Source organism: Helianthus annuus, chromosome 15 (assembly GCF_002127325.2).
Source record: "Helianthus annuus cultivar XRQ/B chromosome 15, HanXRQr2.0-SUNRISE, whole genome shotgun sequence".
NCBI lineage: Eukaryota > Viridiplantae > Streptophyta > Magnoliopsida > Asterales > Asteraceae > Helianthus > Helianthus annuus.
Genome location: NC_035447.2, coordinates 134,665,368 through 134,691,387, shown reverse-complemented (window position 1 = coordinate 134,691,387; position 26,020 = coordinate 134,665,368). Strand labels below are relative to the sequence as shown.

The following is a 26,020-nucleotide window of genomic DNA, read 5'->3' as shown; positions in this document are numbered from 1 at the left end:
AAGCTCGTTTAGGCTCGCGAGCCTAAACGAGCCCAAACAACATTTTATTTTATATATATATAATATAAAAATAATGATGATAACATTGGCGAGCCGAGCTTGAGCCAGGCTTTAGCTCGTTTAAGCGATATTGAAGCGAGATCAAGCCGAACTTTTAGCTCGTTTGAGGTTGTTCTCAAAATAGCTCAAGTCGCCAATGTGTAGTAGCCCACTTGGTAGAGACACATGCCCGTTAAAGGGAAGGTCTCAGGATCAAATCTGGACAAACAACAACAACAGCCATACCCAGTAAATCCCACAAATAGCAAAGCTACTTATAGGGTCTGGGGAGGGTGGGATGTAGGCAGACCTTGCCTCTATCCATAGGGATAGAGAGGCTGCTTCCAGAAAATCTGGACAAAAGGGTATTTAAATAAATGGTGTAGGAGCAAGTTTTGCTGTTCAAAAAAAATAGCTCAAGTCGAGTCGAGCCAAGCTTTGGATTTTACTCGCGAGCCGAGCTCGAGCTCAAATAAGTAGGCTCGAACCGAGCCAAGCTCGAGCTCGAGCTTCATATAAACATGACGAGCCGAGCTCGAGCCCAGTCGAGCTCAGGCTCGGCCCGGCTCGTTTACACCCCTAGTCTCGAGGTATTTCATTTTTACATCTTTCTGTTTTGGTCAATCACTTTTGATCACACTCTTGAATTCAAATTACGCTTTACATCTAACATAAATAATAATAATAATAATAATAATAATAATAATAATAATAATAATAATAATAATAATAATAATAATATTTAAAAATGATGGACGTGGATAGAATTTTTGTGCCTGCACTTTATTAAGATGAGCCGCGGACCAGGATTGTTTTCATGGAGGACAATCAAGGGGTTAGGCGAACTTTTAGGGGGGGGCGATCAGGATTTTTGCGTAAAATCAACACTAGTTTTTTTTTATTTCATGGGGGTTGGTTGCTGCCGGTTGTCCCTCGTAGTTTGTTATTGGGTCCGCCCTATATATAGATTACTTATATCAATAGACTTTTAAGTATTTGACATCTTTTTGAAACAGAACGGAATCATAAAGCGGCTCAAGATTGTACAAACGCTATAATCTTATCTTTTGTTTTCTTAGTTTCAAATGCCAATTTTAAGTAGAGAGTTCTCAAATCGCATAAATACTATTGTTTTAAATGAGATATTATACAAGTGTCTATCTTTCTCTCTCGCACTGCATCTTATTAGCATTACGTAGAAGAACTTACTGCAACTCTCGCCTTTTATACTTAAAACTGGCTAACGCAACTCTACACGTAAAATCACAACCACCAAACATATGATTATACATTTCAGATAAAGGCTGACTTGGTTATTACAATCCCAACTGGATTTCAAAAAGATTTGAAACAGCATACCTCGGAAAATGTAGTCTTTGCTTCTTCTTCTTCTTCTTCTACTTTTAGTTTCTGAAATCTAAAAATCTAATTAGTTTAATAAAAACATTATAATATTTCAAAAGCAACAAAAGGTCATACATACATAGTATGTTAAAATGGATACCAGAGGAAGATGATGTTCATATGCAAAGTGCACCCATGTCAGGAGAACTTCCATCACAACCATGCAAAACCACCATGTTTCCCGCTTTCTTCCCCTGTTTCTTATCTTTTCTATGCTTTCCATTTTCAACACTGTTGTTGCTGAAAGCATCCGTCAAAAGATTAATATCATCACCTAGATAGCGTTTATAACCATAGGGATGGCAATGGTGCGGGTATTGATAATCCTAGTCTCAAACCCGACCTGATACCTGCTTACTCATTACCTTCGGGTATTAGGTATATCCTTTGGTTTGTTATAACAATTACCTGTTGGGACTCTCAAGTACATTTCTTACTATTTTTAAGTTTATATACTTTTATCACCCAAGGAATGAAAAATATAAAAAAAAAAAAAAAAAAAAACTAAGAAGCGGTGGATTTGTAGATTACTCTATGATCCAAAAACAAGAAAAAAGAAAATGTCTCTGTGTATGGTTTGGGTTAATGGGTATTGTATATTTAAGATAATCGGGTGGGGTATCGCCTAAAAAACCATACCCGCGATACTTTTTCAATTACATTACCCATCTTGAAGGTTTCGGGTTACAGGTTTTTCCGTCGGGTTCGGGCTCATTTGCCATCCCTAGTAATCAATACATACTTTGTAACTGTAGACGGTCTTCCTGCTGCGGTACCACAACAAGACTTGTATTTCTTCTTTGAACCACATGGACAAGCCTTGTTTCTGGGTATTTTCTGCAGGAAGTTAAAATAAAAAATAAACATTTTCTTCTAACAAAAGAGCTTTTGAAGCGTATATTAACTACCACGGCATAGTTATTAAAGGCGTTAGGCGCATAGGCCTCTCCTGGGGCCTAGGCGCAAGGCGTAAAAAAAGTGCGGGCCTGAGAAAAAAAAGCGTACAACAAAAAGAACTAAAAATATATTTATATAATAAAAAATTAATACTATTATTCAAATAAAAGAAACTAAAGCTATTAGATAACATTTAATATTGTCTATTTAGTACCAAAAGTTATAAAATGCTAGTTTATTAGTGTAGAAAAGTAGTTTCGTTTGATAAAAGTAGAAATCTAGCTAGAATCTTGCCAGAATTTAGACAATTTGGCCGAAAATTCTCAAGAATCTAGGAATCTCGGAGGAATCTGCGCATGAACCATCACCTTGAGAATCAAAGCGCAACTGCCTTGACTTAAGGTGCAATTGCCTCGCCTTGCTAGGAAATTGGGCCTCGGCGCAAGAGGCGATGGCTTTTAATAACTATGTACCACGTATAAAAAAATAAAAAACGAGGAAACCTTTTCATCGTGCAATGAGTTGGTCTTATTAGTTTCTCTTTCAGCATTGCTGCAGGTCGGTTTCTCCTTGACACTTTTTTCATCACAACTCTGCTCAAGTTGGTTGTTACTAGAACCACCTACAAATATAGGTAAAAGTAAAAGATACATCTACAATTTATCCAACAAAATTGATCTGATCAACATTGAAGAGGCAGCTCAGTGATAAATCCTTCCCTCTCCATAACAAACCAAATCCCAGCATTATAAATAGTTGTCGCACTTCCCATTTATACAAGTTTCAAAATAGCATATCTAATGTAAAATATTTATCCAAGGCGTAACAGTTTCTTACCAAGTTTAAGTGGCGTTTGTACCCATACGGAACTTAATTTGTAGTCATATGAACAAAACCTTTTATTTTTGTAATTAGTAAAGTCGTGAAGAACAACTAATGTGATAAAATAACACTTTCACCATAAACAAAAGTAGATTTTAATTCGCACAACACTAAAAACATATTTTGGTGTTACATATATACACATGTATAAGCACACTCACATTATATTATAACATTATATAAACTGTTTTGGAAAAAAGATAAAGGTGGCTTATGATTTAATTTACGTCACAGTTCATAAAATATGTTCAGCCTAATTGCCAACTAAATCATTTTTTACAGCATTTCCTATATTGAGTTAGATTTTGGAAGAGCAACAACGGTTGCACTGTAGAGCCAAAAAAAATCTGACCAGCAAAAGAAAAGATGTACTAACCGGTCATTACCATGAGAATCGTCCACTGAATAAGTAACTCCATCGTCTTCAACCAACGATTCTTCAGTTCCTTGACCTGCTATAATAAACTCTATTGCAGCATCAACATCTCCGTCCACTTGTAATAACACCTAACAATTATACAAGATAAACTACACTTAATCTCCAAAGAAAGAGTAACGTTAACTTGTTCAAAGAACAGCCCATCCACTATCAAACAAAAGCTGGCCGACGACATAGAATATATAGCATATTAGCATTATACCTGTTGAATTTTCCGCTCATCTTCACATCCGCTTCCAGCTTTCACAGTTCTAACTGATTCTGCCTTAGTAGACTTGCCGTTCGCCTTAGAAACAGCAGCATTAGTTTGATGGGACTTCACTGAAAGATCAACATCGGCCTATCCAATTAACTAACGGTTATTACTCTCTTGTAAATGAAGATAGATATCATTATAAATGGCTAAGATGACATCAAAAAACACCTTGATTATAATTGGTGCGGCTGGTCCATTGCAGGGGTCATCCTTTAACCGCACACTATTGTAATGCTCCCAATCATGATACGACCTGCAGTCAATCTTAAGACTTTAAGCCATGTTCCCTATAATAGCTTTTTTTGAAGTGTTACTGTTAGTAGTAGTACTTACAAATGGACCATCTTGGCATCGAAGTCGCTAAAATTCTTTATATACCAGCGAGTCGATGACTTCTGTAAATAAGATCATGAAAGCTATAATATCTAGAAACCATTATTTTAAAAAAGGATTTTCTTAACGGGACAAAATAATGAAAAACCAAATGAGGTTGTGCACAAAGTCTGTAACACATTTGGCTTTGCTACTGATTACTTCATCATCAGTTTAACGTTAACTAAATGTAAGTTGCTATAATAGAAGTACGTAAGGAAGAACGTACTTGATGTATGCATATATTACTGTGAGTTACAAGAGAAGCAGCCTGTAACTCCATATTTCCCGCCCATGTGCCATCCTTTTCCATGGACTGGCAGTATTCATCGAACGGTACTTCATCTTCAATAAAAGGCTCAAAGCTTTCACGATTTTTCTGTAAAACAATTGCTCAATAGTTGGTTCACTGAAGGGTTGGCACAGCTGTAGCTAACGTGCTAGCCAGTGGCGAAGCTTGACCCGAATGACAGGGGGGTCGAAAACGTATATACCAAAAAAATTCTATAGAACCGGGGGGTCGAAAACGTATACACCCAAAAATTTCTATACGAAAACTACACATGTAACACTACTGAGCGAAAAGTTCGGGGGGTCGGGCGCCCCTCCCCGCCCCTTCTATACTTCGCCACTGGTGATAGCAAATGTAAATTTTTCAAAATTCTACAAGCTTGCATATTCTTTTAAAAAAAGATATAGATTAGTCCAGAGAGGCATGTTCAAAACAAGACACGAGTACAATAAACTTCATGATACCATGATATACTGCACAACCATTTTCCGGTACTTGGCATGAACGTCTTCATTGCCCTCCAGCTGATCTGCTAAAGCTCTGTGACAAAACATTGCGTCGTCCATCAATGGCAGAAGGTATATTTATACTTAAAAATCGAAAGACAAGATCGTGTACGCATTCTAGCCACTTCTTTTGGTTTGCCGATTGACCACAGCTACAAATATATGTTTCTATATAACTTAGCACAAACCTGAAAAAGCAATTTCCGTCTGCTGTAACGTCTACAATTTTCAAACCCAGTGCATCAAGCTGAGCTCGAAACTCTGATATATCGGATTGCTTTCCATTCTTTTTAACCTGTCAATCCATGAGTGTGAAACATTACAGACTCAGCAGTTCATTAACAACCGATTTACCAGGAACACCACACACAAGCATCTACTATCAAAAATCTTACAAATATAGTTGCATCTACTATCAACACAAGGGTATCTACTAGGGCTGTAAACGAACCGAACGTTCAGCGAACAATTCCCGAACTGTTCGGCGAGAAGTCCGTTTATGTCCGTTCGTTTAATAAATGAACGAACATGAACATGTTTTGTTCGATAAGTTAAATGAACGAACATGACCATAGGTATCGTTCGTTCAATTGTGTTCGTGAACGTTCGGTAACATGTTCGTGAACATTCGTTCATAAGATTTTCCTACTTTTATTTATTTTATCTAAACTTTTTATGTCCTTAACTTTTATTTATTTTATTACCATAAAAATTAAAACAGGAAGCTACATTCCCACTGTGTTTATGTACTGTTCCCCTATCCTTCCTCAATATTCACATTGACAAACACTATCAACCTCTGTTCCATGATTATGGCTTCAAGTTTCAGCTGCTCCTCTAGCCTCTGTCGCATTCACCGATTTTATTTATGTCCGTTTGTGTTCGTGAACACGTTCATTTCCTTAACAAACGAACATGAACATAAAATCTCGTTCGGTAAGTGTTCATGAACCGTTTGTGAACACATTTATTTTCTTAACGAACGACTATTCGTGTTCGTTTGGTTCGTTTACAGCCCTAGCATCTACTATCAACAAACTTGCAAACTATAGTTTTGAATCCTGCAACACTAGCAAAACCCTAACACTAAATACATAGACAAATTAATAAATTTATATAACACTACTCTGTTACTCATCTGATGCTTATCAAGGTCAATTAATCAATCTACAATTAAAAAAAAAAGAATAATGCCTGAATTTGAACTACACGAGTCAAATTCAATCTCTGGAAGTGCATATAAGACAAATTATGCTACAAGTTTAGTAGTATCATATAACATATAAGGATTCGAATAACATTACGTGATAATTGAAGAGAAAAGTAGGAAAAATTCAATGAGATCGTGCAAAAAGCGGAGAAATTAGATGAAAAATAATAGAGATAGACAACTTACATTGGGATGTTTATTTGGTTTTGACTTCTTAATCTTTGTTTTGACCATTGTTAAACGAGATCGTTCGTGGTGTTTATGGATTAGAAGGTTTCAGATGAATGAATTGATGATGCTGAAGAAGAAGAAGACGGTGTTTGTGTTTCAGCTCGACTTTCTGGGCAGGTTGTAAAGCTTATACAGTTCTAGTGGCCCATTATAGTTGTGCCCGGCCCAATCTATTAACCCGTTTCACATTAAATCAAACAAATCGATATATTGGTACGATGTACACTTTGTTAGTTCAAGATCCGCTAATGGATAATTGGGTACCTGCATGGTATCGATGCTCGTTGTAGCTTATGGTACCAAACAGATACTTTATTATGAATACTATTCCATTTTCAATAACGCTTCCCCAAAAAGCATAAAATGGATGGTGGTGTTGAGTAGTGGTGTACAAAAAACCCGAACCCGGACCCGAAAAAAAAAACCCGGAACCGGGTATTATAAAACCCGGGCTTTTTATACCCGAACCCGACCCTACCCGTAGGGTAGGGACCAGGTATGCATATTTGATCTAAAACCCGAACCCGGAACCGGGTTTTTTTATACCCGGTTTATACCCGAAACCCGGTTTTATAAATACCCGAACCCGGAACCGGGTTTTATAAATACCCGATTTTGATGTAATCTTGTTTAATTATGTATGCATTAAGACTTCTAGTTCTTGTGATTTAACAAAATTATGTATGCACTTTGATGTAATCTTGTTTAATTATTAGGTTTCTAATGATATTTTCCACCGCTACTTAATTATTTAGTATATTTCATTACAAGTGGAAACAAATATGCCAATATATGTTGGCTCTTCTATTTTCTTTGTTTGTTTAATATCATTATTAGTTTTTTGTATTTAATAAATTGTGCCTCTGTTTATAAAGTTCAAATGATATTGGTCAATTCGTCACAATAAAGAAAAAAAATATCAGTTATATTTGACTCATTTGATTTTAACTTACATAAGTTGCAAAGGTATATTCAATTTTATAACACATTTTATAATATGATTAGGAAAACTAAATGGTAAACAACGTCAGTTTATTTAAAAAATCAAATTGTGGGGTAACTTTGATAACATGCATGTTTATGCTTCAGTTACTTGTATATTACTATTCACAATTGGGTTTCAAGTAAAACTTACATCGACGCAAGTTTAAATAAACATGTCGCAGCGACATACTCAAAACTTTATAAAGCATTATAAAAGCTAAATATGCTAAAAATTATTTATAATTATAAAGTAAAATAAAAGTTATTACCATTCATTTAATTTAACAGTGTTTCCCCTCAAATATGAGGTTTGCTAATTTGTAAATATAGTAATTTAATTGTATTTAACTTAAGAACAGCACATAAAGGTGTTTAATTTTCTCTTCTTTCATCTCTCTCTTGAAATTTATAAAAGTCATGCACATGTAAATGTAGGGTGGAGTTCGGCTATAAAGTCTAAATTTCCTAAAAAAATGTAAAAAGTCATAAAACACTATCATTTTAGCCATAAAACATACCTAAAATCCACAGATAACAGATTAAAAATTACTAAAACACCATATTCAAACCATAATAGTCCATAAAAACTTCAAACACGTAATCGTAGAACTAGGAATATAAAACACAACATGCTAAACAACATAAAACAAAATAATGTTTGTCATTCGATAAACAGAGCCTTATCATCTAAACACAAAACACAACCCATATATATGATGTTTTAGTAATCTTTATTTTGTTATTTATGGGTTTTCTGTGTGTTTTTTTGTTGAAATTTTGGTTTTTTATGACTTTTTACACTTTTTTATAAAATTTGGACTTTGTAGCCAACTCCTAGGGTAAATTACACATGTAAATCGGAAAAAAAAAAGTGATATACACAACAGCTTCTTAAAAATCTCAAATAAACTGTAAGTACCTAAAAGAGTTGAATTGGTTGTTTCTAAATTTAGTTATCACTCTTAATACCCGTAGTTTATTATAATTTTTTTTTTTTAATTTCTAGGTTAACATTAAAAAGCAAAGAGTAGAGATGCATCACCGTTGCACCGCATAAAGCCATAACATAGTATAGTGGTTCAAGTGGGTGTTAACTAACCCACGCTACATTGACTCCTTGGTCTTCCACAAAGAGTTGGTTTTTTCACTCGTTCTCTCTAAAACAGTATATGTTGAATCCTAGATCAACAAGTCCGACATGGCGGTTGACTGGGATCCACTCCAATGTATCTCCGACAGCCAGAACGACTTGCAAAACGAGCACCATCAGCCTCGTCACGGAGAGCCCGGGGGTGGGATTTGTGACCAAGCTCTGGCATGAGAATAAGCTATCGTTTCGTGATATCAAGAACCAAATTTATTACGACCACATCCTCTATACAGGATGGGACTATAACAAGAACCGGACACATTTGATGGTAGCCAGTGAGGAAAATTGGAGTCAAGACTGACAGATAATGCTTCTTTAAGTTTCTTTAGAAGTGTTTATTTTTGTCAATTATAATCTCAACAAGACGTACACCGTCACATGCATACTAATAATAAAAAAAGCAAAGAACAAATGTTTTTCGTCTTACATTTCGACAATCTGAATTTGTGTGCATTTGCACAATCAGGTATATGTGAAAAAAACAAGACATCTATTTCTGGGTAGCATTGATCGATCCTCGGTGTGTTCATTGAATGCTATATCATTCTCTGTATTTGACAAATTTAGCAATTTCCGGGAGCCCAGCCTCCTCGTAACATTCAGCAATCCGTTCCAGCTGTTCATCCCACGTCCCTTCAATTGACGCTAAGTCCAGCAGAAAAGCAGCTTCATCTAATGAAATCTGCACTTTTGAAAACTTTTAGCGGCACGCAACAGAACCAGATTATTACAGATTTACAGCAATGCCACCATGGCTAAAAGCCTAAAATTACTTATTTACCGATTTTAGTATCACACAACTACATGTAGAGTTAAACGTTACAATGATCATGCAGCGAATTATTCAATTACAGCAATGCCAGTATCAGGGGCGTTCATGGTTGGTTCAAAACAAGGGGTGCAAACGAGCTGAGCTACTCGCGAGCTACTCGAGCTCGGCTCAAAAAAAAGCTCGAACGAACCTAGCTTAAACGAGCTCGAGCTCGAGCTCGAGCCCGAGCCTAAAAACAAGCTCGTTTAGTAAACGAGCCCGAGCCCAAGCTTCGCCTTATTGAGCTCGAGCAGGCTCGCGAGCCTTAACGAGCTTTCCTTTTATATATTTTTTATTATATATTAAACATATATTTAAATAATAATATTTACCATTTATATAAATATAACAAAATAACTAAATTATATGTATAACAATAATTATAATTAATAAAAATAAATTAATAAATACTAAACGAGTCGAGCCCGAGCCGAGCTCGAGCTTGAAAAATTACCTTCGAGCCGAGCTCGAGCTTTAGAAATAAAGCTCGAATCGAGCCGAGCTCGAGCTTTCATATGTTACACGAGCCCGAGCTCGAGCCTGGTCGAGCTCGGGCTCGGCTCGGCTCGTTTGGTTTATGGTTTATACTCGAAACTGGTCGAAAAACCGAACTGGACCGTAGGATTTGGGCTATGCAACTTTTTATATTTTACTTGGGCCTTTAATTATTGTAAGTTAAACTATACACATGATTTGAGTTTTGTTTAAGAATACAATTCAATACGGGGAATCGGTATTATAAGTTTGACTGCTGGAACATTATCATTTCTTTATTTTGATCCTATTTTATGCAATTTTTTAATCATACATGGCCAATATGACCAAACTGAAGCCAGACAGTTATAATGGTTTTGAATTTCAACAGTTTGGTTTAAAAACCGTCAAAACCAAACTGTAAACACCCTTAGCCATTATGACTAACAATATTATCACCTGAGCAGCATCCTTCCCTTTCATCAAATCTTCTTGCTTTCCCTGCTCCGACACCTTTTCCTTAATAAATTCAATCTGTTCGTCATCCCATTCAGCTATCTCAGCAACTTCCTAAATAAAAATCAACAAAACTTCATTAGAAAACAATTTCAAACATCGGTTAAAACGGTTAAGGAACCAACCACACCTGGTATGGACAACCTAAAGTCCACCATGGTGACTTCAACGCCCCTCTTGCAGCATCTTTCGCTTCTGGGTTGCGCCCAACCCTACACATACCAGAACGGGCTTCATAAGCAGAAAATATGATTTAAATTCAATGGTTTAATCCAGCTCGTCATGACATAGATTCTCATACTTGAGCAAAACCTCTGCGTTAAAGACAAAAGGTCGTCCGAATCCAGGAAAATGATCCTTTTTTGTATAGAATTCTCCAGTCACCATGGCTGAAACCTTTTACACCACGTGTAGATGATTAGAAGTAACTTAAACATGGGTCAATTCAAATTGTTTATAGGCGGGCTTACATGATCTCCTTTCTTGAAATGGTTCTGCACTTTACGTTCCAAGATGTCTGGGAATAGACCAACCTGCCAACGTATATTCGGTTACTTATAAATGGGTTAACTTGTGTTGCGTTTTATCTCAAATGAGTTAAAAAATGGAAGACGATAGTGCCTCAGAAATCGCTTTAACATAAATCATGGACATAAAAGAGATGCGGGTCAACATGCTAAAAATGACGTGTTTCAACTTGACCCGTTTTGACCACTATTTAACCCAACCCAACCCATTTTCCACCTCTAATTATGGTGTTCTACAAGTCTACAACCCTATCTAAAATTTAAATTAATATTTAAAGGAACATATTATCAATACCTTCTGGAGAAGGTACACGTCTATATTCGAATTGGCAGATTTTGCAAAATCTCCCCTTGTGTATAGTTTTTCACCAGCTACACCCGAAGCTTCAAATATCTGGTCTACGCCTTCAGCGGAGGAACCTTTAGCATCTTCCTCTACTAGTATTCTGTGAATATATTGGTCTACCTGAAATCGCTCAAAAGAAACCATACATCTTCATATGCTTGAACCAAGTGCTACAACTATCTATACGACTATACACAACTGAAAGATGTGTAGACTCACAGTCTTAGCCAAAAGCCACACGCCATAACTACGGACCTCCACCACCGGCATCTCCATCCTGCAAACGTAAAACCAGATTACGCTTTTAAATAACCTCCACGACGAACAGAAAAAGTGCAAACTTTTTACCCGGGTGGAGCCGTAGGCCATCTCAACAATGCGGTTACAGAACCGAGGTTGTTTTTGGATAGAGGGATTGCAAGGGGGATCATCCCTTGCTTCATGGCAGGGGATATTACAGATTCACCTGTCACAAATTGATATATGAATATACGATGATGATGGCGGTTGACGAAAAAATGTAAAGATATCCAGAGTTGTTTTACCTCTCACCTGAAGCATCTTTAGAAGATGATGCAGGTGCTCAGGAGGCTGAGCTGCGGCCACATCCTTTATAAAAGAAACATGATCTATATGCAATAATGAAAACCGTCACGTATTGTATATTATTAATTAATTAAATCAACTATTTATTTATAAAGGAAACCTAATGAAATAATAACTCTTAGTTATGATAATAACAGTAGCTAATAGTATCTTCTAACAATCTACATATCAATGTGAGACAAATTGCAAATTAATTTCATCCCTAGAAGAAAACTGAATATATATTATGTGAACTGAAATCTGAAATATATTTACATACAACAGCCAGAAAGGATTTGAATTGAAATATGAAACTCTGTGATTGGATGACAATACCAGAAGATGAAGATGAAGATGAAGAGTAGCATCGGAATGTGGAACGGCGGCGACGGAGGAGAAACGTAGGAAGAGCGGCGGCGCGTGGAACTCCGAACACCAATCCACCGCCGGCTTTCATTGTATATTTAGGATTAAGAAGTTGAGAGAAGCAAGTGTGTGTTCGTTTTTGTGTCGTCGCGGCTGTGGATAAAAAGACACAGAAATATGTTGTTCCTGTTTTTACATGGAGTTACGCTTCCAGTGAGCTAAGCTAAGCTAAGCTAGGTCCATTTTTTGTGGATAAAAACACATAAATATCCATTTTTTTTTGTACGAACGAGGTAGTGGTTTGGGAAAGATTTGTGTTTCTTGTGATCCGACTCCCACTCTCCCCATTGTTTTCTGCGGCATCCAGTTGAAGGGCGAATACGGGTGGCGCCGGTTCATCTTGGATGGGAGGCGAGGTTTTACCGATTATTCCACTGTCATGCCTTCGGGCGGGTGGAGGTCGGGTTTCCGCGCATCTGGGAGAGCCAATGGGCTGGCGGCGGTCGAGTAGTCGACCTTGGTCAGAGCGTCCGGTGTCACGGTAGTGAGACCATACCCCTTCACTAGTGTTTTCTTTTTGTTTGCGTTTTTTAATCTTAGAGAAAAAAAAACCTAGTTGATTATGGAAACTATTTATAGGATTTTATAATGGCTAAGATTGTGGTATGTGATTGTGACCCAAGTTTGGTTTAATGAAACTAGTGAAAAATGTCTTTTATAGCCGCGTTGATTAGATGGGGGCGTAGCATTGGGGTTGGGTTCCCCGACTCTGGAACTACTTTCCACAATGATAATCGTGTGAGATAGTGTAAAACCTTGAATATTATTAACAATGATATGCAATATTTATACAGAGAATACAATGAGCTAATTACGGAAACTACACAAACTGTACAAATATATGGGCCGCTAATTATGTTGATGGATTGGCATAATTATCGGCTAACACGCCCCCGCAGTTTGAGCCGTAGGAGAACGAAGGCATAAACTGGAGCGGAATCGCTGAAACAGATGTTTTGGAAGACCTTTGGTGAAGATGTCCACGTATTGATAATCGGCAGGGACGTGGAGAACTTTGATGGTGCCAAGGCGAACTTTCTCTCGTACGAAGTGTATATCCAGTTCGATGTGCTTGGTGCGTTGATGATTAACTGGATTTTCTGCAAGATAAACGGCCGAGATGTTGTCGCAGTATATAATGGAGGCATGACGTACAGGCACCTGTAATTCGAGCAGAAGATTGCGAACCCAGCTGAGTTCGGCAACGGTGTTAGCTACAGCTCGGTATTCGGCCTCAGCACTTGATCTGGAGATTGTGGATTGCCGTTTTGATGACCAGGAGATCAAGTTAGGGCCTAAATAAACGCAGTAACCGGAAGTGGATCGTCTGGAGTCGGGGCACCCGCCCCAATCGGCGTCAGAGTAGGCGGTGAGAGCCGTTGAGGAAGAATGTGTCAGCAGTAATCCTTGATGAAGGGTTCCCTGAATGTACCTGAGAATTCTCTTCAAGAACTGAAAATGAGGTTCCCGTGGAGCATGCATGAAGAGACATACTTGTTGAACCGCGTATGCAATGTCCGGCCTTGTGATGGTAAGGTACTGGAGCGCGCCAGCTAAGCTACGGTATAAAGAGCCATTTTCGAAAATTGAGCCGCTGTCGGCACTGAGTTTGGAGCCGGCTTCGACGGGGGTGCTGGCGGGCTTGCAATTGGACATCTTTGCCCGGGACAAGATGTCGGCAGCATATGTGGATTGAGATAAAAGAACCCCGTTAGCTTGTTTTGTTACAGCAATTCCCAAAAAGTGGTGCAGGGATCCCAAATCAGTCATTTTAAATTCAGCAGTGAGGGATTGAATAACTTGTAGAAGAGTGTCACTGGAAGCAGTCAAAATAATGTCATCCACGTATAACAGAAGATAAGCCATATGATTGCCGTGGTGATAAATGAACAACGATGTATCACATAAACTGCTCTTGAAGCCGCACTTAAGTAAGTACCCTGCAAAACGTTGATACCATGCCCTGGGAGCCTGCTTTAGACCATATAAAGATTTATTTAATTTACACACATGTTTAGGGTATTTTTCGGATGTGAAACCCGGCGGTTGAAACATGTAGACAGTTTCCTTGAGATGTCCATGGAGAAATGCATTTTTAACATCAAGTTGGTGCATGGACCAACCTCGTGAGACGGCAAGGCTAAGGACTGTGCGTATGGTAGTGGGTTTGACCACTGGGCTAAAAGTCTCGTCACAGTCAATTCCCACAGTTTGACTTTTTCCATTTACAACCAAACGAGCCTTGTGACGCTCGAGAGAACCGTCTGAGTGGAACTTGTGCTTGAAAAGCCACATACATCGTATAACAGATGCGTCTGGTGGGCGGGGGACAAGCTCCCACGTGTGATTAGCCAATAGAGCTTCATATTCGTTAGTCATGGCAATTTTCCAGTTTGGGTCGGTTAAGGCGGCTAGGTGAGATTTAGGGAGGGGGGAGGGGGTTTTAGAGGTCTGAGTATGGAGCGAGAAGGGGATTTTGGGTTTAAAAATGCCGGCTTGGGACCGAGTTTGCATCGGGTGGATTGGTGGTGTAGGGACAGGTGCCGGGTGAGGAGGCGCTGTTGGGCCGGGTGTGGGAGGTGCGTCGGAATGGGCTGGAGTAGGGGGATGTTGGGCCGGTAGTTGTGGAGAGGGTGGAGGCGACTCGGACTGGGCTGGAGTAGGGGAATGTTGGGCCGGTAGCTGTGGAGAGGGTGGAGGCGACTGTGGAGGTTGGGCCGAGGGAGATGGGGCCGTAGGTGGAGAGGCGAATTGAGGGGGTTGGTACAGCAAGGGGTTAGGGTCGAGAAAGGAGTGGTCCGGTGGTGGCGTGGAGGGGTTGGCGTGAGGGAAGATTTCCTCGTCAAAAGTTACGTGACGGGAAAAAATGGTTTTACCGGACGCAAGGTCGAGACAGCGGTACCCACGGTAGTTTGCCGGGTATCCAAGAAAAAGGCACGGAGTGGCACGGTGGGTGAGTTTATTCGGGCGGGTGGCAGAGGTGTTAGGGTAGCATAAGCTGCCAAACACCCGGAGGTGATCGTAGGCGGGTTCCCGTTGGTATAACAGAGACAGTGGTGTGTGATTTTGGTGGAGTTTGGTGGGTAAAATGTTATGAAGATAGGAAGCAGTGTGGAGTGCCTCGACCTAAAAAGATGAAGGTAGAGACGCGTGGGTGAGGAGGGTGAACATGATTTCGTTCAGCCGACGAATCATGCGTTCTGCTTTGCCATTCTGTTGAGAGGTGTGGGGACATGAAAACTGGAGTTGAATGCCATTTTGAGAAGTGAAGTTATGAAAGTTTGTGTTGTCAAATTCGCCGCCCATGTCACATTGGATGGCTTGAATGGGTAGACGAAACTGGGTAGAGACATATTGGTGAAAGTGGGTGATTTTGGAGTATGTTTCGGATTTAAAGCGAAGCGGGTAAACCCACGTATATTGAGTAAAGTCATCAATTAGAACCAAATAATATTTATAACTAGCATGGCTCAAAACAGGAGAAGTCCACAAATCACAATGCAATAAAGAAAAAGGACATAGAGTTTGAGTAACAGAATCAGAAAATGGTAAACGTTTATGCTTGGACAACTGACAAGCATGGCAAAGGGAGGAAGCCCTTTGCTTATTACAAGAAATAAAATTGTTTAAACGAAGATAATCCATAATGGGTTGCCCTGGGTGACCAAGGCGGTGGTGCCAATGGGACGAGTCTTGGGTGGTGGCAAAGCAAGCAGTGGCGGAAGCGTTTGGTGTGAGCGGGTACAAGTCACTCGTACTGTTGTGACGACTCAGGATCGTGCCATCCTTGAAATCCTTCACAGAAAAACCATAAGGATCAAATTCAATCAATGGAGGTCCAATTGTCATTATTGAATTGGCGTACAGATTTAAGGTTTTTGACTATATTGGGGTTAAAAAGGATGTTTTTAAGGTATAAAGGTTTTGAGGCAAAGTTGAGGGTGGAATGACCCGAGCCCAAAACTGGAAGTTTATTACCATTACCAACAATTATTGACGCTATTGGTACACGCGTAGAAAACAAGTCAATATTATTTTGTGATAAAGAGATATGAGAGGATGCACCTGTGTCAAAGTTCCATTGCGAGTCTTCGTTGCCTGAGTCCACAGAGAGAGCATGAACCGCATCAGCAAGCTGTGTCGGTTCTAGAGGATCTACCTCAGCAAGATTGGCTTGGGCCGACCTTTGGTTGCCACGGTGTTGTTGGTGGTTGGGTGGAGCTGTAGGGTAGTAGGGTGGGGACCAGGCTTGGGTTGGGTAAGGGCAAGGTGGAGGTGTCTAGTATTGGGGAGCCCAAAAAGGAGGGTAAAATGGTGGTTGGTTGTTGTTGGAAGGGTAGGGAGGTGATTGGCTGTGGGAGCGGTTATAGTAGTTTTGAGGTGGGGCTGAGGATTGTCTGTTGTTGTTTCGGTTGGAGTTATGGCGGGAGTTGGGGCGGTTATTGGGTCGGTTGTTGTGAGGGCCGCGGTTGTTGTGAGGGCCGATAATTATGCAAATCCATCAACATAATTAGCGGCCCATATATTTGTACAGTTTGTGTAGTTTCCGTAATTAGCTCATTGTATTCTCTGTATAAATATTGCATATCATTGTTAATAATATTCAAGGTTTTACACTATCTCACATGGTATCAGAGCCACGGCTCTATGTCAGCTCCGGTTAAGGCCACGTGTACACCTCTTGATAGACCGGGTTACACGTGCGGGAGGGTATTGGAGGAGCCCTATCCCACATCGAAAGAATAAGACCTTCCGGTTGTATTAATAAGATCTTGGGTTACTCCCTCTATCACCAATTGGTTTTAGAGTGGAACCCCATAGACTTCAATAAATCGTATGTGACCTTTGTTTTCTCTCTTTTTGTGTTTGCATATGGAACCCCTTATATAATCAAACCCTCAATACTCTTTTTATAATTTTTCCTTTAAACGTAGCTCATTTTCTTAAGCTTCAAGGAGATATCCTCATATCAAAAGTGGTAAATTGATCAAGGGTTAGTAGTAACTAGGGACTTTGGTCTTGTACCCAAAAGTGTGTGTGGACAAAAACAAAATGAATTAATGAATGGTAGAAACTTGGAAAGGAATCAAGGATGTGATAATATCAAGGTGCCTATAAGGCTATAACAACTAAATCCAATGTGAGCACATGTTTACAGAAATATGGGTATGCATCAAAATCTCTTTCAAATGCAAATTGTCATTGTGTTTGGCACAATCAACTATAATTGTATAGAATTTGGTTTAAGAACATAAATGTGGCATCCCTTTCTCCAAATTGCCATATCAATCATTCCTAACATGCGGCAAATATTTAGTTTGGTTCATTTTGCTAGAATAAGCTTTATGCATGGAGGAGATGCCAAAAGAAATTATGCAACTTTTTTCAAATTTATAATATGATGATGAGTAGCGGAATGTGATAGTCGCATGTCTTCATGATAACTGACTGGGGCATATGCCCAATTTAGTGACTTAAAGTTTGCATAATGTTTGTATTACGATGTTCATGATGTACTCTAGTTTGACCCTTTTTACATTACCCTGATTTTTGCTCACCAATTTAACTAACATACATTTTTAATAGTTTGTACCTTGTGCACATTACACATAAAGCATTCACATGTTCTCATCTTATGGTAAGTTCGAAAAACCTCTAAACGTTAGCGATTGGTGTTTACAGTCTAATGTAACATTAGTAGCATCTGATTCTTGTTAGTAACACAGAGGGGCATTATAAGAAAAAAAAATCAATAATGGGTGTTTGGTTTGCATGTATTCAATGGAATTTAAGTGAATTGGAATCTGAATTACATCTCTTAAGATGTTTGGTTCACGGAATTTGCTGAAATTGGAATCTCAATTCCAATCTTCATGTGTTTGGTTGATAAGGGAATTGGAATTGGACATGAATTCCTTCAAATTCATTTAGCTAAAGAAATTAAAAATCATTCCTATATATGAAGGAATTAAAATAAATTCATTGGAATCTTCGATCTATACGACTCGCGCCATTTCAACATGTACCGTTTCGACTTGAACAGTTTTGATGCGAACCGTTTGGAGCCGAACCGTTTTGACACATACCGTTTCCACCCGAACCGTTTCGACTCGTACTGTTTTAACTCAAACCGTTTTGACACACGTCCAACCATTTCGACGTGAACTGTGAATTGTTTCGATGCGAGCCATTTCAACGCGAACTGTTTCGACCCGTACCGTTCCCACCTGAGCCATTTTGACCTGAATCGGGGGTGAGGAGTGTCGGGGTGATGGATTCTAATTCATTTGACAACCAAACACATCAAAAAATGGAATTGGGATTCCAATTCCTTCAAATTCTAATTCCTATACAAATTCTAATTCCAAAATATTCCGCGAACCAAACATAAGATTGTGTTTCTTCCATGGAATGTAATAGAATTGAAATTTGCATAGGAATTTGAATTGGAAGGAATTGAATTTGAAATTTAAACATTCCAATAGAAATTAGAATCTCAATTCTATTCTTTATGTGTTGGGTTGGTAAATGAATTGGAATCTACCAATATTGGCATGCCGATTGGGTTAGTCAGTTCGGGTCAGCAACGGCTGGGTCGGGTCGAGACGTTTCAGGTCGCGTGGGACGGGGTCAGGTCGAGACGGTTCGGGCCGTTAACAGGTCGGGCCGAACCAAGACATTTCGGGTCATTAATGGGTCGGGTCGAGCCGAGACGTTTTGGGCCATTAACGGGCTGATCGGGTCGAATTGTTGCGGGTCAGCGACGGACTAGTTCGGTTCAAGACGTTTTCGACATCGGTGACCGATCGATCGAAGATTCCAATAAATTTCTGGAATTCCTTATTTAAATTCCTTTGCTAACTGAACACCATAAAAAATGGAACTGATATTCCAGTTCCTTTGATGAAAGGAACAACATAAGGTATAGAATCTAAAATTTAATTCCATCCAGATGATTTCATTTCATTCTAGAAAACGAACACTACGTAACAGTTTATGCCTATTCAATATAGTCTAAAACAAACACATAGTAAAATGCTTCTTTTCCCACCATCTTTTTTGTTTTTGTAAAAACATGCAATACATTCCAGCCTTGTAATGATACCAAAGTTTCATTAATTTGTCAATATTGGTCCTAAATATTAAGGCCAAAACAAGTTTTATACATAATTTATTTGATATGAATCTATTGGCTTGGGTGTGTAAAGATGTCTAAAATTATTTTAATAACTAATTATGTTAATTTTGAAGACGCAATACTACTAAATATGAACAATAAGTAGAGCAAAAAGAGCATTAAATCCTAACATCTATGAAATACATATGTAATACAAGTTTTACACAAAAAGAGCTTCGACATATAAGGAACCTTTAATATGCTCTTCCTAGCTTAAAATAAGCTCGAATATTGTTTAACTAGCATACATAGGTCTATCAGAGGTCATAAACAAACGAAAACTAAAGGGGGATGCATCGAAACAAGCTACCGTACCTCTTGAACAGTACCCTCAAAGTCAAGCAAACATTCAAAATTAAAAGGCGAATCGAACAAAATTTCTCGAGGTATCCCTTCAACCTTGGCAAATAAGCTCATTCGAAATTACATCAACGGCCTCATTGCACAGTGTGTCAGGATTATCACCTTGTACTGGCTGGTGGATTATAATCTTCACTGACCCAGGGTTTAGTATACCCTCCATTCCAGCCGGCATTATCTTGCCTGTTCCAACAAGAGTTATGGGAACCACAGGTACTCCTGTTTTGGCAGCAATGCTGAATGCACCTTTCTACAGAAAAAAAAAATAAAAAAAAAAACCCATCTTACTCTTACAGAAGTGTTGGTGTTAAGTTTGCAACAAAATCCATATCGATTTACTAGTTGTTAGGTGCGGATTCCAGAGTAATAAATGTAGCTCTTAACAGGCCGAGCCGCTCATGAGCTACTTGAGATAGGCTTGCTAAACCTCAAATTAAGCCGAGTTTTAACGACTTTGAGCCTAAATTGGAGCTCATGTAATATATGAACTTGAGCCCAAGCTTCGCATACCAAGCTTGACTTGGCCCATGAGCCTAAATGAACCCATATTTTATATAAATATCAACATTTATATTTTATATAACTAAAAAATAAATATTATTATAGACAACTTATGATAAAAATAACTAAATAATATATGATTTCCTATTATATAAAATCATAATTATATATGTATAATGAGTAAAGGAGTCGATTCGAGCCGTGCCTGAGCTCGAAAAAGAATTAACAAGCCGAGCTCAAGCTTAGAGAATGAGCTCGAAACGAGCTGGGCTCAAGCTCGGATCGTTTACATCCCCAAGTAACACTGTGTTCCAGAGTTTACTAACGGAAGGAAAGGAAAGGAAACAAAAAGAAAGTAAAAATATTTTGTGTTCCAGAGTTTCATTTAAGGAAGGAAAAGAAAGGAAAATAAAACATGTCGTGTTCCCGAGTTTCATTTAAGGAAGGAAAAGAAAGGAAATGACGGGAAAGCTAGGCTAAATTCTTTAATTTTTCTTTCCTTCCGATTTGGGAGGAAACGGTGGGAAAGTAATCTTTTATTTTCCTTTCTCGTCCTTTCCTTTCTCACTTTTGCTTTCTTTTCTTATCCCTCGTTAAGTTAACTCGGGAACATAGCGTAAGTCTCACCTTGAAATTCCCCAGACGTCCATCCTTACTCCGTGTACCCTCTGGAAAGAAGAAAACAGATCCACCATTCTTCACAATCTCCATGCATCTTTTTAGAGTTTGCTATTATTCATAAAATATAAGTCAGAAAGTAAAAAACAGAAACTGCAAACAATGTGTTTTAAAACATCAAAATTGGATAAAGAAGATACCAATTGGCTCCTACTGTCCATACGCTTAAGAGGAATAACGCCCATTAAGAACATTGCCCACCCAACAATCGGGAAGAGAAAAATCGCAGTCTTGCTGATGAACTTAAGGTTTCTACCAAGTGTCAGAAGTGCATATATATCTAAAAAGCTCTGATGATTGGCCACGTACACGGCTGGACTATTCTTCGGAGGTAGATTCTCAAAACCCTCGATCTTTATTTTAAAAAACGGAAAAACAGTCATCGAAGCCCAAATTTTGGCTATCAGATGATGAAAGCTCCTTTGGTACCGATCTCGTAGGAGCACAAACGGATGCCCGATCACCATCAACACAAATAAAAATATGGCAACGATGGATGTAACAGCATAAAAGCAAACCCCTCTGACTTTTGAGGTCAACTGAAATTCTGCATGCAAGGTGAAACGACAATCATAAAAAAAAAAAAAAAAAAAAAAAAAAAAAAAAAAAAAAAACTTAAAAAAGGAAAAACGAAAAATGATAAGAACCTGGAAGTTGATAGGCAGCTGCAGGGGATCCGGCTCCGGCAATTTCTGATCTAACTACGACGGATCTCAAAACGTTAAACCGGTTGTGCAGTTTACTATAATGGTTAGGTTTGCAAGTAAACATTTCATCCGTATGAAGAATCTGCTGAGGTGGACATGGGCTTTTTCTTTTATCAAACACAAGGCATTGTCGAATAGCATCTGCATAAAACATTGTGTAGTTTGAAGAGCATTTATAGAACCTGAATTGCTGTGGCAGAAGAAACAAAGGAAGTAATTAATGTATTAAGGAATGTAGAAATTATACATGCAAATTTCCATTTACAAAACTGGTCTCCTCAGGGAACGGACCGCTCGTTTCAAACATGACAATAATTTTATATTAATCCTTTAGTGAGTGATACATGTAAAGTAATTAGTAAAACATCATTATGTGACTGAAAAGAATCCTACTACTGCTACTAGAAGGATGAGGCTCACTTACAATTTTTAGAGCACTTGCCCACTAAGTCTTTATATGGATAGCAATTTAATACCTTAAAACCATATAACAATTAAAACAAAAACGTAAGTTTTAAAAATAAGATGGAAGATTAAAAAAAATATCAATTTTTTTATCATCTGTCACAATATGATATTCATGTTTGTGTGTAAAAGACCTACTGCAAGCAAGATACTTAGACTCCTTACAAATCTATTATCTTTTAAATGTAGTTGTGCAATATAATTGTTAGCACTGCAAATTAGAAACATGCCCACTAATGTATTCAAAACCTATATAACAGATCTAAAATAAATGGACTTAATCGAAAAATACAGCAATCAATTTAGGGGCTGTTTGGCAACCTCTGCGCGCCATTAAGAGGTCTGATTGGGTAAGACTCTGGGACCAGTAAGAGGACTGACTTGGCTCGGCCTTATTGGTTGGTGGTGCGTGAGTGGCCGGCTGAGGGTTATGAATACAGGTGAATGGATAAAGGGGTAAAAATTTTGTGCAGCATCATTTTGAAACTTAATGGGTAAGAGGGTTACTGACTGATTCAGAGTTATCTTTTGTCAGTAAACCAAAAATTTCGTGGGACGGTGGGTGGTAGTGGTGGACGGTGGTGGTTTTAACACTCTGCAGACCTTAGAAGATCTTAGAAGTGGTTGGGCCAAGTCAGCACCAAGAAGAGCTCACGTAGACGTTTTTAATGAAACGTCTTCGAAAAAACAAAAAAGTCCGCAGATGGCAATGTCTGCGCGTGGTTTGCGCGGCGCAGACAGAAGAGCCTGCGTAGATCATTTTTAGAAAAACAAACACCACCTTAATGATGATTGATTCAGAGGCAGCCCCTATCGACCCAAGTTAGCTAAAAGCTTTGTTTGCTTTTCCTATGAAATTAAAAGGATCAACTCTTTATTGCAATACGTATCTTGTTGACAAACCCAACCCTAGGTATGATCTTATAAGCTACTAATACCATCCCAACGCTAGGTATAGAACGCAATTACACAAATTCTAGCAGAAAAATTTTAAGCCTGGATCCAAATTAAGATCAAGCGTAAACATTGTCACGCTAAAAGGAAAAATAAGCTACAAGGATACTCAACATTCAACAATATATAAATAATGTATATGAAGTTACTAACAAGGTCAAGCTACACCAAATAAAACATTCCTATAAGCATTGTCATTGAGGTAGTGAGGTTATTGTGAAATTTATCCTGATAACAGCTGCTGGTAGCATATTACTAATATCAGATACTTAAGAAGTTGTTCAAGGAATGTAAAAGAAAGAACAGAGGAAGATGTTATACCAATTGAACAGATGAAGAGTAAGCCATTGGGTCCCCTTCCTACCTAGCCATATAAAACAACAGAAGAACTCATCGTAAAAAGTACAAGGATAATCCAAATCACATAATTTAGTAATTTACTAAAACAAAGATTATGATGCCATTATCATACATTCACACACTAAGATATCAGCAGCCAGAAAAAGCACAAACATGCTTAAAGATAGAAATTTAAAGTTCTTTTGCAACTTGCAAGAGGCTTTACATCCATTTTAATGTATCATAAAGTGCAATATAACAACAATAATAACTCACCAATAAATGCATTTACTTGCTTATCAGAATGTACAGGATAGAATTTGACATATTGGATCCAATTATTCTATAAGAAGACCAATATAGTACAAGGCCTAAGCTTGTGCGCTAGTGTGTCGTATGTAGAGTATGCGACTTGAATAATATTATGATATCACATAATATAGGTAACAGAAACTCATCCCTTCATTTTTGTAACCATATATATGTTCAAAAACATTCAGCAAAATCATAAACTAATATTTTCCATCCTAAAAAAACACAACTTAAGTTGATGTGTAGCAATCAGGGAGTCAAGGCAACTGCGCTTTAATTCTCCATGTGATGGTTCATGCGCAGAATCCGGCCAAATTCTCTAAATTCTGGCAAGATTACAGCTAGATTTCTACTTTTATCTTATGAAACTACTTTTCTACGCTAATAAACTAGCATTTTAAATTTTGGTACTAAATAGACAATATTAATATGTTATATAATAGCTTTAGTTTATTTTATTTGAAGAATAGTATTAATTTTCCATTCATACAAAAATATTTGAAATTTTTTTTGCTGTGTGCTTTTTTTTCCTCAGGCCCACGCTTTTTTTGCGCCTGGGGCCTAGGCCTATGCACCTTGGGTGCGCCTAACGCCTTTAATAACTATGGTTGATGCTCAAAGTTCCAAATCCACAAGAGAATTTATCAAATATTGAAACAAGTATGTCATTAAACAATCCAAAATCCACAAGGCTCTAAGTTATAAACAAATATTACTTGATACAAACGATTTAACTAATTCAGTTTCAATTTAAACTGTCACTCAAAATTAATAACATGTGATTGATAATAAACATGAAATAGAATAACATGATAATGAAACAGAAAATAGCAATAATAGTCCTTAATTTTCTATACGCACTCAATAGTTAGGGTTTAAATTGTGGCGTTTAATTGAAGTATTCCATGAAAGAAAAGAGATCAAAGGTTTACAATCTTACAGAAAAAAGGTTACCGAGAAACAGTTACTGATCGGAATTGCAAAGATTGAGCGTCGCCGGAGCAAGTGTGACGCGACGGCAGGGCTGGATGTGTTTGGCCGTATATATGGGCTGCTAAATCTAATCTGTCACTCCGGTGATCATATCAATGCGATATTGCGATTGGATATAACAATTTCTTTATAATAATAATAATAGGTTTTCAATTTCCACACCCCTATAATCTTATTTTCATATTCTTATTTATGCACAGAATTTAATATGGTGGAATGTTTTTTTGTTTTTATATGTATACGGGATGTATAGTTATATACGGGGCGTATACATATTTATACGAGCAATATAACGTTATACGGCCTGAATAATTTTGTTTTAGAGGTTTGATAAGGTTTTTTAGTTTTGAAATCTGTATACGGGCCGTATAATATTATACGGCCAGTATAACCCTTATAGAAAAGTTAATTTTTTTGGTGCAATCGGGAAACCGTTTAATAAGTTTTGTAAATTTTAAAATAGTGTTGTATATATCGGATTATGTTACGAGTTAGAAAAAATAGACTTTGTAGCCGAACCTCACCCTTTGTAGTTAAACGTATTTATAATGTTTAATAAGTTTCCACTTTATAAAACGATAAATATGTGATATGATTATGATAAACTACGACAACAATTATTAAACAAACAACTTAACTTCTAAACATAAGATTAATATTAAAATGTTTTACATCTAAAACAAATAAAAAGATAAATTTTTACAATGTTTCAAACGTAAAATAACAAAAAAAAAATGCAATAAGCAGCTACGGCGGTGGTGGTGGTAGTGGTGCAGCGCCAGCTCGTGGAGGTAGGGGCGCGCCAAAATACATAGCCACAATCGCCTCGACCATCCACTGTACATCCCCTCTGACTGCAGCTACATCCGACTCGACCTGACCGAGTCTCGACTCGACCTGAACGAGTCTCTCCTCCACCTAAACGAGTGTGTCCTCCACCCCCGGTGGAGGCATCACACGTTGTCTCACGCTCCGTCGAACGTACGGGCGATCACCCTGTACATCCTTCGCAGATACCTGTGATCGATCGACGGTATGATCGACCCCCTCATGTGCCCTGCCTCCCTCTCCGTCACCTCCCTCTCCCTCGCCTCCCTCTCCATCGCCTCCCTCCCCCTCGCTTCCCTCTCCCTCGCCTCCCTCTCCCTCATCCCCACCATACGCCCAAACCAGCCCCTGTCCTTCGA

At 38.3% G+C, this 26,020-nt stretch overlaps 3 protein-coding genes across 22 annotated transcripts; all 3 read right to left on the bottom strand.

The window, feature by feature from the left end:
- Positions 1–1,131: 1,131 nt before the first annotated feature.
- LOC110912536 (OVARIAN TUMOR DOMAIN-containing deubiquitinating enzyme 7) lies at positions 1,132–6,639 on the bottom strand. 7 transcript variants are annotated; one of them, XR_002577982.2, is made up of 13 exons: positions 6,484–6,639; positions 5,276–5,382; positions 5,046–5,121; positions 4,519–4,668; positions 4,251–4,312; positions 4,086–4,170; positions 3,864–4,001; positions 3,609–3,729; positions 2,844–2,962; positions 2,186–2,280; positions 1,523–1,683; positions 1,399–1,456; positions 1,132–1,290 (listed from the first exon to the last, which is right to left on the bottom strand). XR_002577982.2 is itself a non-coding variant. In XM_022157288.2 (12 exons), exons 1-11 carry the CDS (start codon positions 6,529–6,531, stop codon positions 1,560–1,562), a joined length of 1,125 nt encoding a protein of 374 aa, XP_022012980.1. In that variant the 5' UTR covers positions 6,532–6,639; the 3' UTR covers positions 1,236–1,456; positions 1,523–1,559. The 7 variants fall into 7 exon arrangements, 4 of the variants coding, with proteins under 4 accessions (XP_022012980.1, XP_022012981.1, XP_022012979.1 ...); XR_002577981.2 differs by having other exon boundaries at positions 1,544–1,683; XR_004880777.1 differs by having other exon boundaries at positions 1,399–1,449; positions 1,544–1,683.
- A 2,337-nt stretch (positions 6,640–8,976) lies between these two features.
- LOC110912535 (protein IN CHLOROPLAST ATPASE BIOGENESIS, chloroplastic) lies at positions 8,977–12,518 on the bottom strand. The gene is made up of 10 exons (XM_022157285.2): positions 12,258–12,518; positions 11,882–11,965; positions 11,685–11,802; positions 11,556–11,613; positions 11,286–11,456; positions 10,934–10,996; positions 10,765–10,859; positions 10,594–10,675; positions 10,407–10,517; positions 8,977–9,344 (listed from the first exon to the last, which is right to left on the bottom strand). The coding sequence occupies exons 1-10, from the start codon at positions 12,376–12,378 to the stop codon at positions 9,204–9,206; spliced, it is 1,044 nt and encodes a 347-aa protein (XP_022012977.1). The 5' UTR covers positions 12,379–12,518; the 3' UTR covers positions 8,977–9,203.
- Positions 12,519–19,627: 7,109 nt separating this feature from the next.
- Positions 19,628–24,941, bottom strand: LOC110912534 (1-acyl-sn-glycerol-3-phosphate acyltransferase BAT2, chloroplastic). Of its 14 annotated transcripts, none has more exons than XM_022157272.2 (7): positions 24,781–24,939; positions 23,511–23,553; positions 22,195–22,246; positions 21,711–21,911; positions 21,204–21,610; positions 21,013–21,114; positions 19,628–20,134 (listed from the first exon to the last, which is right to left on the bottom strand). In XM_022157272.2, the coding sequence occupies exons 2-7, from the start codon at positions 23,535–23,537 to the stop codon at positions 19,919–19,921; spliced, it is 1,005 nt and encodes a 334-aa protein (XP_022012964.1). In that variant the 5' UTR covers positions 23,538–23,553; positions 24,781–24,939; the 3' UTR covers positions 19,628–19,918. The 14 variants fall into 14 exon arrangements, with proteins under 14 accessions (XP_022012964.1, XP_022012968.1, XP_022012965.1 ...); XM_022157276.2 differs by having other exon boundaries at positions 23,511–23,549; positions 24,795–24,938; XM_022157273.2 differs by having other exon boundaries at positions 24,795–24,937.
- Positions 24,942–26,020: the final 1,079 nt, after the last annotated feature.